This window comes from Amblyomma americanum, chromosome 1 (genome assembly GCF_052857255.1).
Source record: "Amblyomma americanum isolate KBUSLIRL-KWMA chromosome 1, ASM5285725v1, whole genome shotgun sequence".
NCBI classification, from domain to species: domain Eukaryota; kingdom Metazoa; phylum Arthropoda; class Arachnida; order Ixodida; family Ixodidae; genus Amblyomma; species Amblyomma americanum.
The window spans coordinates 8,677,651-8,692,202 of NC_135497.1; the positions used below are offsets into that span (position 1 = coordinate 8,677,651).

General features: G+C 46.0%; 1 protein-coding gene and 1 long non-coding RNA gene across 2 annotated transcripts in view; both read right to left on the minus strand.

Annotated features, from left to right (window-relative positions):
• Window positions 1–14,552, minus strand: part of LOC144115348 (WD repeat-containing protein 11-like) — a 155,009-nt gene that overhangs the window by 66,346 nt on the left and 74,111 nt on the right. The window contains 4 exon segments of the mRNA XM_077649735.1: window positions 5,633–5,756; window positions 5,811–5,926; window positions 11,755–11,863; window positions 13,397–13,579. Of these exon segments, the coding sequence (XP_077505861.1) occupies window positions 5,633–5,756; window positions 5,811–5,926; window positions 11,755–11,863; window positions 13,397–13,579 (532 nt within the window).
• Window positions 6,099–8,613, minus strand: LOC144109732 (uncharacterized). Its single transcript, XR_013309632.1, has 3 exons — window positions 8,547–8,613; window positions 6,223–6,270; window positions 6,099–6,157 (listed from the first exon to the last, which is right to left on the minus strand). It is a non-coding gene; the product is annotated as an uncharacterized LOC144109732 (long non-coding RNA).

Sequence of the window (14,552 nt, forward strand, 5' to 3'; positions counted from 1 at the left end):
TGTTTACATGCGTATATATGTGGAATTGATCATTCTCTATTTTACATCATTGATCATAGGGAATCTTCACACCCTAGCAAGTTGCTCTTCCAGAGCACCCATAAGACTTATGCGCAGCGCCTCGCCACAGTGGGCAATTGAATTTAATTTGCCTTCCACGAGGGTGCCACCTGCTTTTCTTGACACGCTAACCCGGGGTTATCCGGGTTATCCGCTGAATGGGACCCTGAACACTATCATAATAAAATTGACTTTTCTTTAAAAAAAAAAAGAAAGTTCTTTTTATTATTTTTATTTAAAATAATACCACAGCATCGTTAAATAAAGAAAACACTTGAATGTATGGCTATTCCTGTGAGGAATTGTATTTTAAAATTTGAAATTTTAACAAACATTGGCGAGTGAATGAAGGTACCATGCTTATTTTGAGGGGGTGACTATTGGCACAACGGGGTTCAATTTAGACTAGGGCTTAACTGCATAGCAATTTCTCAATTTCTTGACAGCATAAATTTACCCTTCCTCCGAAAATATAGGCAGGAACCAAGGCAACCTGCTTTACGATGAACACCCTAAAAAGCGTTTGAAGCTTTTGGTTCAAACAAGCGAAAGAAGATAAACACGCACCGAATTCATTTTTCTTTTTTTACCAAAAAGTTGAGTGTTCTTAAGACGCACCCATGAGACAATTAGCAAAATGTGAAAGTGGTGAGACAATGGGAATAAGCAGTCTAGTTTTAAATGCATTGCTCTGCTACTAGAGGCAAATGCTGGGTGCAGACCAGGCTTCCCCTACTAATGCCCGGGCTGTTGCTTGGTTACAATGTTTGCAATGGTAACAAGCCACAGTCAACACAAAACCATGTGACACTTCAGCAGCACTTCCAACACTGCTGTCATCGTCATAATGGCTGCGCTCAAATTTTTTTTCCCAATCATAAACTTCTTTCTGATGAAGTGTTTGTTGTTTTCACAGTTCATTCCATAACTGAAGGAGTCAGCAGTGTGCCACATGCAACAAATGTGCTTGCATATCACTACCCGATAAAGCTTTGCTGACATAAAGGAGACTAGACAGGAAGCTCTGGTTCCATCTGCATAAGCAAGTCATGTGAATATGCGTGTTGTTCCCCTGTTGCTTTGGTTATTTTTTGTTTATTTATATTACTGCACAACCCAGTGTTTTAGAAAAAACAAAACTTCTATTTCTGTTGGTCTTTACTGCCCAATGACAATTCTACGATGGCAATTTTTTTCTACTGTGACAGCATTTTATATTAGCACTACTCTAAACACATTCATTTGTTAATTACTAGTATATAAACAGTTGTTGCTAACAAATGAACCATGATAAACTATATGTGACTTTTAAGCACACAGGCATACCTGTGTGCTTAAGAAACGGGATTTCTTCCACGCATAACAATACTTATAACAAAACCAAAAATTTTGCTCGTAAATAAACACCAGGAAACGTCCACCAAATTTTCAAAAATAAAAACTGAAAAGTGTAACCCCTATTCTTAACATATGCTGAATACCAGAACTTCACTGAAACAAAGCAACCTTAGTGCATTTCAGTTAAGTCAGCTGTTACTGCTGCTGAATTTTGCATCCATTTGTATGTTGACAGTAATAGCAGAACTAAAATTCCAAATCATCTGCAGTGGCATATTCACAAGTTCATAATGAGAAATGCAGAGTATTCCATGGGAAACATAACACACATAAAATAAATATCTATATTTTTTAAACACATGCCTTGCACACTTCAAGTGTACTCTCAGCAACAAATGAAACAGGAATAAGACAACTGAAACAGCAAAATGAGGAAATCAGGGGAAACTCCATACAAGCACAGGCTAAATTACCTTGCTTGTATTTCAGCTAAGATGCTTGTGTTTCATTTGTTGCTGATACATCAAAATTCAACCTGTTCCCTTGCTGTCCTGCAAAGTGCGGCCGCTTGACCGTGCCGCAAGTGGGATGCAGCCCTACAAAAGTTTGGCACCTGCCTGCCACTCATTCATAGATGACACCATCCCACTTGAAAGCAGCATTGGTCTGTTTTTCTTTCCTACTGTCTCTTTTGTCTTTCTGACCATGTAAGCTCTGGGCTTCATGCAAGCAGACGTGATGGTGTCCTGCCATCCCTGCAAATGTGCAGGGAAGCTTTCTTGCAGGGGCGTACGTTCTGGTGAAGGAAGCAACCTTCTCTATTTTTTTTTTTTTTGTTGCCTCGAGAGTACCACACAGACGTTCCGCAAGTACTCAACATAACGAACTCGGATACAGCAAATTATGCTTTATATCGAACACTCGGAAGTAGTTCAGGCATGATGCACGTAAAAATTGTATTTTTTATAAAGAACTACACAGTGGATATATCGAAAACAGAGCGCCTGCGATCGGTCACCAAACACCCACCAGCACGCTGTTAAGCACTCCCACACCGACACCGGATAGTCTCTGGGCAACCACACTGCCCCGGCTGCGCTTCAGTGAAACCCATAAAACGCAGGAGCGGGAGCAGCCCTCTAAAATCCGCGCCATCGGCCAGTCTCACTTTGCAGCACTACTATTCGGCAGCCGCATGCCACATGATCAAGTACATGCTGGCAGCTCCGAACTATCAGCCCTACGAATGCTACGAGATGTCATCTTCCATGCTCCATGCATTGTTCACATTTGCGAGTCGTGCTGCTGTCCTGCTCTCCCGACTCCGGCTGTGCCTGCACTGCTGTGCACTTGCTTTCCAGCACTTGATCCTGCACGGTGACGAAGAAATAGCGGCAAGCCCTGCTGAGGAGCTTGCAACGAGAAATGCCTCTTCTTCAGCCATGGCTGGACTCAAGTGGCGGCAGCAAAAGCTTCTTACCACAGCCACTTGATCAATCTGTGCGTTCAAGCTAGGCGACCGGAGGAAGCGCGTGGTTGAGTGGCTGTCAGTGACACTGCCGGTGAATGACAAGCTGAAGGCGCGTGAGACTTGACACAACCCGGAACTGCTTCCATCATGCTGGACTGTACATGAGGGTGCAGAAGCTGTGAGTGCAGTGCGCATAGTGCAAGATGACAGTGACCTTGGCACGCTATGAGAAGAACTCGTCTATGTTCCTGTGAAGAAGCCACACTGCCATCGCTCGGAGCAGGGCCCAGCTCAGCCTGACTGATGGCAAACCACCATTGTTGCATTACAAATGCTGTGCCAACAGAAGTTGCCTTCGAGGATTCTTTGATGATTGACGATGACATAGCTGTGACAGCGAGCCCGCTGGACTCTGAAATTGTTTCAGGTGTGCTGATGTCTGGTACTACTGAAAGATGATAGCCTCCACCCGACGCTTCACAAAATCCTTTCTGCTGCCAATGTGCTATGACAAAACTGCTCGGGAATACAAGGGAAGTGGACTGGAGTTCGTTTATTGATGTCGCATGTCGAAAATGCGATTCTCTTTGACGGAGCTAAACACCATGTTCAGGCAAAAATCACTGCCTACTGCAAACAGGTGTACATTTCTCGCCACTAAATTACTTGCACAGTAGATTATTCATGGTGGGTGCCATGGTCTTTCTTTCATCAGTACGTTCTCGCCCCACCGTTCAAAACCTCTTGTATAACAAATTTAGTACTGAAGCTCATTATAAGTGGCCAGGTTTGGGTATATAAAATTATTCCATATACCGAACAAATCGTGCTGAATCATGCTGTTCATTATAACTGGGTTTGACTTGTTATAGGGCAGCTCCGGCAATTCTTAGTTTGCCTTAACTAATGGTCACATCATATGAGGAAAGGTCGTTTCCTTTTCTTTTAAATTGAGTCTATGGGATGCCAACTAAATGTGTTCTCACACTGTAGAAACACACTCTCACTCCGTCCCCTTGGGTTTGCTTCCCCACACTGTGCCCTCCCTAGTTGCCATAACATGGGAGAGCACATGCGTCACAGTGACACTAGTGCCACAGAGAGCGTGACTGCTTCGCGTTCCAGGGAGACAGTTCCCTTCCTCTTTGGCCTCCGGATCTCGTCGCGTGCAGACGCTTCAGTGCGGCGCTCCACTCTCCGCCAGCGAGGCTCGGCCTCGCGGGAAATGTTCCCATGAGCTCATCCCATCTGGCCTTGAAGTATCTCCCATTTCCTAGAGTGGGCGAACATTCGCTCGTAACCTTGCTGGTGAATTGGACGGCCTCGATTCCTTTGCGTATTTTGTTGCTAGCCGGCGTTATTGTTGCTGTGGCAATAAATTCCTTTTTGTCACCCACTGTCATTGCTCCTTTGTTTCCCAGCAGAGCAAGGCCCGCTGTGGTCATCATGCGCTCTGTAGTGTGCGCAATCACGGGGTGGAGTTGGCAGTTTGAACAGTCAGCCGTGGCTAAGCGGGGGAAAACGTATTTATCCCCCTATTTCAACCCCACAACACCGATCCTCTTATCCAAGAAATCATCTTAACAGAGTCTGTCTTAACGGCAGTCTACCATAATGCAAGTATCGTGACTCTACCCAGCACACATCGTCGCCAAAGCCATTGTGCTTGGTGCACTAGCTTCTGCAAGCGAATGGGGGAGGAAGCATGTCAAGGCATCAGCAGAACTTCATTCATTACCAAATCAAGAGAATTCAGATGATAAAATTCCTATTGATGTCCACAGCCATATCTCGGTGGACACCTTAACCACAGCCAACCAAAGCTGGGGAAGCGAATAGGACAGGGAGAAAAGGAAAGACACAGAACAGCGCCGGGAAAGGGGGGGGCATAGGCAGGTAGGAGTGGAGAGAAAAAGCTGCTGTGGCTTGCCAAGGCTCCGGTGGAGCCATCCACTATGGCACCTTTTTCTCCCTTCCTGCTCTCCCCACCACCGGATTTGAAAGCTTTATTGCTGACTCTGACTAATGTTCTCAGCACTGGAAGGACAAGTTGTTCTCCGTGTATCCGCTTTCACAATGCCGTTATTATAAGTGACAATTTAAACTTCCGCGTAGTTGTCAAAGCCGACTTTGGAGATGACTTGAATAGACGCTTAGAATAAACAGGAACAACATTGCTTGAAACTCACTTAAGCAATGTCTCACGCATGTACGTCAGTACTAGAGGAAAGCTCCAAGGCTTTGGTAGCCCGCTAATCAATAAAAGTTGCCGGCAAATGATGGTGTTTGCTAGTTTGGCAGCACGGTCCTATTGGGCTCCACCTGCCGCAGTGGCTCAGCAGTTAGGGCGCTCGACTACTGAGCCGGAGTACCTGGTTTGAACCTGACCACAGTATCCGCATTTTAATGGAAGCGAAACGCAAAACCCACTTGTGTGCTTTCACTTTTTCTTATCGATGGGAGAGAGTGAAAGGCAGGAGGAAGAGCAGCCAGTTAGTTTTGAAGAAAGGAACACAGTAACCAGCTTGTTTCAAGGTGGACACCTTAACGTCAAAAGCATTACATGTAACGCGTTACAGCTGCCAGCGTACCCCAATATGGCTTCTACAAAGCTATTACAGCTTTTGCTGTAGAACAAGCAGTGCAGGAAAACATTACACTGCCCCTGCATTGCAAACATGTCATATTTGGAGAGTCAGGTTCAGCGATGCTGCTGCCTAATGATGCACAAAAAAAGTAAAGGAGAATTGTGGTCTTGCATACCTCAGGCGGGTTTCGTGTGCAGTCTCGAACAACATTTCCCTCAACACTGAAGTAATACAGCTGGGCTTCTGTGTCAGTGAACACCAGCTGCTCTCGTAGTAAAGGACTGGCCGTCTGCTGGCCCCTGCATTGAAAACCCTCTGTAGCTGTGCAGAGTTCCTCCACCGACCTCACTTACAGCTGCCTCTCAAGTTGTTCCGTGGCAGAGTTGGCAAAAATGGGCTCCACATCCTTGGAACCAGCCAGGTGCCGAGCTCGAAGCTGAGCTTTGCTGCTCACCAAGGGAGACCACTCCTAGGGATGATGAAGCATGCTCTACTGTCATGAGGGAAAGCATCCAACAACAACGAGCCCTGTACTTTATACATACTTACCACTCCATCTTGTTCCTGCAATGCGTCTTTCTTTTTTGACATCTCAACATATTACGTGATCATTAGAACACTGCTGACCCACACATTCATGATATACTTACTGCTCTACCATCTTGTGCAAGTGCCTGTAATGTGCCTTTCTTTGTTAACACTGCAACAACAATGTATTTAGGCTATCATTACAATACTGTTGACCCAACAAATTGATATACTTACCATTCCCTCATCTTCTGCGAGTGCCTGTAATGGTTTTGTTTGTTAACACTGCAATAATAAAACATTCAGGCTATTGTTATACTACTGCTAACCAAACATACATGACATACATACACTTCATAATCTTCTGCAAGTGCCTGTATTGTGTTTTTTTTTAATGCCTCAATAATAGTCCATTCAGGATATCATTAGAATACTGTTGACCCAAATAATTCATTATAGCAACAATAAAACCTCGCAATCGTAAAATTGCATATCATGAAAACATGGGTACAGTAAAGTGAGAACTACAGTCCCATTTCAGCTTCCGCAGACGACTGTACATGCTTTTTCATTCATAATAAAACATATTTAATTAAAGAAACAGTCATAGTAAAGAGCATGTGGCCATGGCAACATATTTCCCCGCGGAATGAAGACGTCGCAGCACGCACGCAGTCTAGGCCACCTCAAAGCAACAGACACATAACAGTGTAAATGCAAGACCAACAGTCGGAGGCAAATGGATATCTAAGACACTAAACCGGCGCTCATTCACATGGCTTAACCACTAGACTTATGAGCTGCGAAGAGCTGCACATGCCTTGCCAACTTTTGCAAGGCATGGGCGAATATTTCCAATATTCGGTCAAATAGTTTATAAAGGATTCGATTCGATCCGAATCTTTAGCATTTGTCTCGAGAGAAGAATGTTTCTGGAACTCTTGCTGTGTGTGGTTTTGGTCCAGCGTACTGCCTCCTGCATGACACCACAGTGTGCGCTCAACCACAGCACCCGCTACTCCTCACACCTGCGCTCCCGCGTCTATGCTGGAGCCAGTCTGCGCATGTTCACGGCAGCAGACGCGAACAGGTGGAAGCGCGGCCCCGAGATTTGTACGTGCCAAGTGCCTGCGGCTTCACTACCCGCACACAGCACGTACCAGTAAGGCAGCATGCATCAGTAGAGAGCTTTAGCATAGTGCGATCCGCTTCCGCGCACCGCCAGTGTGCACGCACCAAATGGTCCTGACGAGGCAGGTGTGCAAGCAGCTAGACGGCACTTTGTAGAGTCCTCTGGACGATCTGCGCATGCACAGAAGCAGATTGCTCTATGCTGAGTCTCTCTAATCGAAGGACACGCAGCTCCTTTGACTTCGTGGAACGAATTTGAGCTGACTGCAGGTGCCGCAGCCACACACCTCCGTGTGAAATTCACGAATCAAGCGCGCCGGCACAAGCACCATGTGGAACTGCCACGAGGTACATGGGCTCCCGTTTCGGACGCCCAACGAGCTGTGGCGCTAGGCGTGCAGTGCAAATGCCTAGCAGATGTTATGGAGTGGTTGCTTAAAAGCAATAGCTGCACAACAACGCAATTGCAACTAAGTGGGGATGCGGGGCTCAAATCGCAAAAATCCTCCAAAAAATCAAATTTTAGAAAACATCACACTTAGTGTCTATAGGGTCTTTTTTAGACAAATCTCAACTTATTTGCTTCGAGAAAAACCCAGAAGGGACTTTAAAAAATGTTTTTATGACAGTAGGTAGCTACGAGTGGCTGATGAGGAGTATTGCTCACTGGCCAAGGTCAATAAAGATGGAAATTTTGACGTTTCGGGAGCACTACGGCTCCCTTGTTCACTATGAAGCAACCGGTGCACAGGACCATTGTTTTGTAGAACCCAGAAGTGTATTTAATGATTTAGCATAGATAGGAAGCAGAGTTCCGTCGTTCCTGTTTAGTGTGTTAAACGTCTGGATGATAAAAGACTCACGATTCTGCCGTGCTGATGTATTCTTTTCTGTTGTCAATATCTTTACTTCATCCCAGTTAATCTCGTGGCCGGTTTCTTGCACATGCTCGGCGATGGCCTTAGTTGTTACGTTTTGGTTTCGGATGTCGTTCTGGTGCTCTCTCAGGGGGGAGAACAGAACAACGTCCAAAACCAAAAAGTATAACTAAAGCCATCGCCGAGCATGTGCAAGAAACTGGCTGCGAGATTAACTGGGATGAAGTAAACATATTGACCCTTCTGTGCATGCAGTGACAAATTAATACCGCCAACGAATTAGCCTCATGCAGGCACAGAACATGCCACAAAAGTACCAAACCCACGACAGATGACCTGCCTAGTAACCATGTGAGGGGAAGGACGGCAGGTTAGATTACCACACGTTAAACGGAAGAAGAAATAGACCAGGCGGCATGTGGAAAAAAATAAGCTCTAATGTAAGCCTTGAGAGGAAAGGATTCACGAACACATGAACAAGAAATCAAACAAACAAAGACAACACTCGCGGAAGACAAAGGAGAGCTTGAGGAAAAAAAAGGAAAGGCTCACTCAGCATTCAATATTCAGGGAAGTGTTGAGCGTTTGACGTGTGAGCTTGATAGATGGTGCGTCGGGCGAGGAGGTGTGGCGGGGGGCGTCGGCGCAGTCTATGGGCTCCAGAGGCCCTGATAGAAGACAGGCGCGACCCCCAGGTCAGGTAGCCTGGGTAAACAGTGGTGGAGACAGAGGCGGACCGCGGCCTGAGGCTGCCGGACAGGAAGGGAACAGTGGCGCCTGGGTCTGGTGGCTCAGGCTCTCAACGACGGCTGGTAACTCGGACATCTGCGGCTGAGGCCCAAGCCTGGAAACCAGCAGGTCTCAAACACATCCGTCGCCGACAAAGTTCCTCCCTCGCACACGCTCTTCGCCACGTTCCACTTCCTCTTTTTCTTCTGCCCATGCGGCCTCGTGCGCCTTCTGTCACCGCAGTGTGGCGCCAGCTGCTTACAAACGGGTACCAAGCGAGTGCCCCCAGCTGTTTACAGCGGAGCGAACAGAAGATGTCAAACTCCATGGTGCAGCGCGCCCGAACCGTCAATCTCGGTCACAATCACATCACTGGTGTCTCCCGTGATAGAATCCACACAAAAATAAAGTTTTCCTGGCGCTTTGCGATGCAAGAAAACCAAGGACTCTTGAATGCTGAAAAGTGGCCAAAAAAGCGTGGGCAAACTTGCGCCGTAGCATTCCATGGGGTGCGCTCGATGAGCGTAGTTTTGCCACTCTAATGAGCACTTCTGGCTCTAAAACGTGCCAAAAAGCACAAAAGATGTGTCCTTCCGACTATGGGCCCATTCACACTTGTGATTCTCAGAGGTTGTGCGACTGTTTTGGTCGAAAAGCGACAGCAGCAGGCCAATGACTCTCTGCTCAATTTTCCAGCATTGCGACTGTGAGTCGCAAACCACTGAACCAATGAGCGAGCCGAGCTTTCGGCAGCGACGTTGACCGTGGACGCGCCGGGCAGTGAACTAAGCTGCTCCCTAGCTGGATCTAGCAGATGCCAGGCGAGCCACCCTGGGCAACAGCAAAGCGACTAAGGGAAGAAATTTGCTTGTATCACAGTTATCACTTCTATCAGCAACTCGGTACTGGCCAACGATCCTTAAATGTGATTCATTTTTGACATTCCTCTACTCTAGGGCTTGGCATGAATGGGAAAAAACAATATTAGGCACATATTTCTGATGCCTACGGGCTGCATATAGGCTGACAGGACGGCCCTGAGAAGCGCGCCTCTGTCATGAAGCTTGTATACGGCCGCGGTGCACATCAAAACCGCCAACACATCTTTCTGGTTCTCATAGTACATTGCGAATAGCAATTTTGAGGACCGAGCACGAGTGCAAGAGACGAAACTCTCAAAAGTGCGCGAACATCATTCCCGAACGTTTTCGCTTAAAATGAGAATCTAACGGGCAGGTCAAACTTGTAAGTGTGAACAACGGTGTTGTCAAGCTGCTGCCTAGCCGCAAGCGACTGCTGGTCACATGCCTTTTGCCATGTTCGACGCGAGGAGCTACGTTAACAAATCGGGAAGACGACTTTGGGGAAGCCGGTCTAGAAATTTGCTCCATAATCAGCCTGCATCAAAATAAAACACTGCCCCTAGCTTCCCTGCACTTTTGACGGTGTAACTTGAAAATTGGTTTTTGAGGAAAGGAAATGACGCAGTAACTGTTTCACATATCTCGGTGGACACCCTAACCACACCGCAAGAGAAGGGATAAAGGAGGGGGTGAAAGAAGAAAGGAAGAAAGAAAAATTGTGGAGATCTCCGGAACAATTCCCACCACCTGGGGATCTTTAACGTCCCCCACATCGCACAGCACATGTGCCTTTTGCGTTTCGCCTACATCGAAACAAGGCCGCCGTGGTCGGGTTCGAGACCGGGTACTCCGGCTCAGTAGACGTGTGAATACATGAAAAATCCGAGCATCGCTAGCAGTGAGTCAGGCCGCCAACATGGCGGGTCAACGCAATAATAGTCTTTCCCCGGCAATTTTCTCGAGCCAGTCATGCTTGACTCGCACTTTCCGACTAGACAAACGGTCTAAGTGCGTGGTAGCGTCATTGAAATTTGTTTCTAGACATTTGTAAATGGCGTGGACGCGACGCTGCGCGAACACCGACACTCCACCCATAGACAGTGTCGTCGACAACGGTGCGCCGAAAAACTCTTGTTTTGCAAACTTCACGGTTGCACACATCAAGAAAAAATTGCCCAGTCATCATGCAAAGCCCCTACTGCAAAACCGTAATCACGCTGCGTATCCACAATTGACATAGTATCCACAATTGACATAGAATTGACATAGTAAAGATTTTTGCTGGTCTGAGTAACATTACTATACAGGGGTTCTATTAGTAATAGCAATGCTCAAAGATGCCACCATAAAGCAGCATTCAGCTAAGTAAAAAAAAATCACTGCCACATGAAGCACTATTAATGGACAAAAAAACTAAAAGGTGCTTTGAGCAGAGGTTACTTGCAACAGGAAATCAGGCCATAATGAGTGTCCCACATACCCTGAGCAAAAACTGGTGGAATGACAATGTAGCAGCATTATTAGCAGCCATTTGAGTAACTCACGGCCATATAAGTAATGAGCCAGAATTAAATAAGAAATCTGTCAAGGATAAAAAAAAAAGCTTCTATGGCTAAACTTCCTGCTGTGCAGCTGCACTGCTTGAGCCCTTTCCACACTCTGCATAAAATGCACAATGCACAATACCTGAGATAGTATATGCTTTATTTACAAAATGCCATTGTATACAGTCTGTTACGGGAAAGCATTTTAAATATCCTGTGCAGGCAGTACTGCCACGATCGCCACTGACATAGCCTGCTCAGGTTTGTACACTTTCTGTTACGACCATTGTATACAAGGGGTCACACTCTTTTGAAGTCGAGTATTTTCTTGAGAAGTTAATCCATATATCTTATAACTAAATTAGTCTACTCCTGCTTGCTCTAAGCTACTCCCAACAGTTACTCTCTTTTTTAACCCTCACATTACGTTGCAGACTCCGTATAAAATTACAACAGCTAACTGCACCCATTGATGACTCACTATGGGTACATATGCGGTGTGGTTGCCAATTATTTATTGGGCAAACTCGAGACCAGTGAGAAAATAATTCAGTGAGAGCGATAGCTGCAAGTGCCCCTGATGGCTGATATACACACACCTCTCGTATATTAAAAGTGGCTTACCAAGGCTGTCACACAGGGAAAGCTGTCTGGCATAGTGCGCAAGAGCACCAAGTTTCGGAGGTCCCACAGTTCAAATGGCTGATCTTTAAACAGTACCACAAAGTACTGCCTGAAACACGACATAAATAAAGAGGCAGGAACATTAGCAGAACTACTCAAATCCAGGAGACAGAACAAAAGAAAAAGCATGCCATGCTGCAAAGAGAATGTACAGAAAAAGCATGAGTGCTGCTAGGCGATAATTCTAGCCCACTGATCTAGGTGGCTGGATGCCGCGTTCCCGCTTTCCGGTGGGCGCTAGTGAATCCGCCAGAAGTTGGGCGGCATCTACCAGAAGTTCGGTGTCTGTTGTGTATTTCAATGCAAAAAAATCGAGGCATTTGCCCTTCCGTCCTCTGTTTTCGGTGTCGTGTTTGTGTAATGTCTACTGTAATATCAAAGGAATAAGCAAGCTCAACACAAGAAATGTGAGCATTGTTTGGGGAAGCCTGTAAATTCAAAGAAGCCAAGACAACAGGCATGCAGGTCTCACGCTGCCGCGCCAAAGAGGTATGTACATTAAGCACTATGTTCTTATCAGGTTCTTGTGTTCCGAGCGTAATTAGGAGAAATAGTGGAATAACGATGAGGCTAGGTCATCTTGAAAACAAATTTTCGCATAGCAAAGAAAAGGCAGATAATGGCGCGGAAATCTTGACACTCAAAGAGCGACTCGTTATTAAGCTGGCGCAGTTTCAGTTTCGAATAGGTGGCGGACGATGTCTCTTGATGTTTATCACCTTAGGGATTCATTTACCTTCCAGACGAGCTTTTAACCTAACTCCATAACACAGCTACGTTTCAGCAGCACAGCGCGAGAGAAACGACAAATGAGAAGGATAATTCTGAAGCACACATGAAAAGCACCGTTAGAAGTCAACTGCACCAAGCATCACGAATAAAAGTCCATTCAGGCATAATTTGCTGCAGTACGAAGCAGTGCATGATACACTCCATCGAAAAAGCAGTACCATACCTTTTGGAGGCGCTAATATGAACCAGCAGAACACCGCCGGCACCTCGTCCTCACTCTGGTTTGGTTGAAACTTAAGTCGGCAAAATGGTCACGATGGAAAGTTGGCTGCCTGGTGAAGGTTTCCACCTATTCGTTCTTAAATTTATCCCCCATTAATGGTATAACTCCGGCTTAGAGCGCGACAAAGTGCATCACAACAAAATGCAGAGTTGGCAATGCAAGCGCAATGGGACGACACAGAGCTGAGCAGATGAGGTTCCGTACGTGCTGTGTGAAGCGACGTATTGTCATCTGCTAGTGTCGTCCCACTGCAAGGCATTGTACCCTTATTTCTGAAACATCTTTCCAGAAGATTTTGCTGGTCTCCTCGTGCAGTTGACGGCGCTACAGATAGGCATTACCGTGGAGAACGACAAGAACGGCAAAAAGACGAAATGCTATGTGCGGTCGGATTTCGTGCACTGCCAAAGGCTGACTTCCGGGACAAGGCCGCTTACTTCCGGTGGCTTCACTTTCGGGCACCCGAAGGCACCATCCAGCCCCCTAGTGGAGATCAGCGCTCTAGCCTTCACACTTCTCGCACTTCTAAGTGAATTTAATGAGAGCAAACTTGAAAACCTAACATACTTGAGGTATGACACCTTTATGCAGGTTATTGGTGATTCCTCATTGGCATCGGCTCGAACATGCTGCACCCTGCCCGACTGGATGCTGGTGAGGACAACCTCGTTGCGCACTTTGCTCCCAACCGTAACCAGGTTGGCATATGCAAAGGACAGGAATGATGTCAGGCTCACCCACTCGATTCCCCTGCAAACAGGTGCACGTGTAGTCACTGCTGGGATAAACATATATACATAAAGTACAGAACACAATGGTGCCCAGAACTACACAAAATAGTGGTGGTGCCTGTTCGGTCCATCTATATAATATTGAAATAGATAACCTATGCAACTTTAAAAACTAAAGAACACTGTTAGCTGCTACATTTTTGGTTCTTCAGTATGGAAGTTCAGTGCAACACGTGAATGTATATAAGAGAGAATCGGTGGTTACTACCTAACCTATCGCTTAATGGTATTCCATACCTGCATTACTGCATTTATTCGAATCAAGGTTGACAGCTTTTCTAAAAGCACAAGATATGAAACTATTAGGTCGGCTTAGATTTGAGGATTTTGCCATTGTATTCATAAAATACGACGACAACGCATAAAAAAAAAGTAACACGCAGGTAGCGCCTCTACGAAATGACAATAGAAGACGGCACTGTAGCCGTTACTATCCAAAGCCGATGCCGATAAAAGCACACACCATAGAGTTTTTCACTATTCCCTAGAGTTTGGGAGTCTATGGGAGCTTGCATGCAGTCTCCTCAAGACCAGTTCAACCACTATGGACGCTCTAAGCGTCTTGGGCCGGTGTGCTACCGACTGCAGAACCACAACTTTGGGCCAAAAAATACTGCAAAAATAAACGCTGTTCGATAATAAAGAATGCCCCGACATTCAATATCCTGTCTATAAATTGCAACAAACCAGCAGAAAAACATGTAAATGCAAATTTTACCCAAAGTAAGAGATGGCTTGCTCTCCTATTGGCCAAATATTGCACACTACAGAAACTGGTTCAGTTTGGTTTATGGGGGTTTAACGTCCCAAAGCGACTAAGGCTATGAGAGATGCCGTAGTGAAGGGCTCCGGAAATTTCGACCACCTGGGGTTCTTTAACGTGCACTGACATCGCACAGTACACGAGCCTCTAGAATTTCGCCTGCATCGAA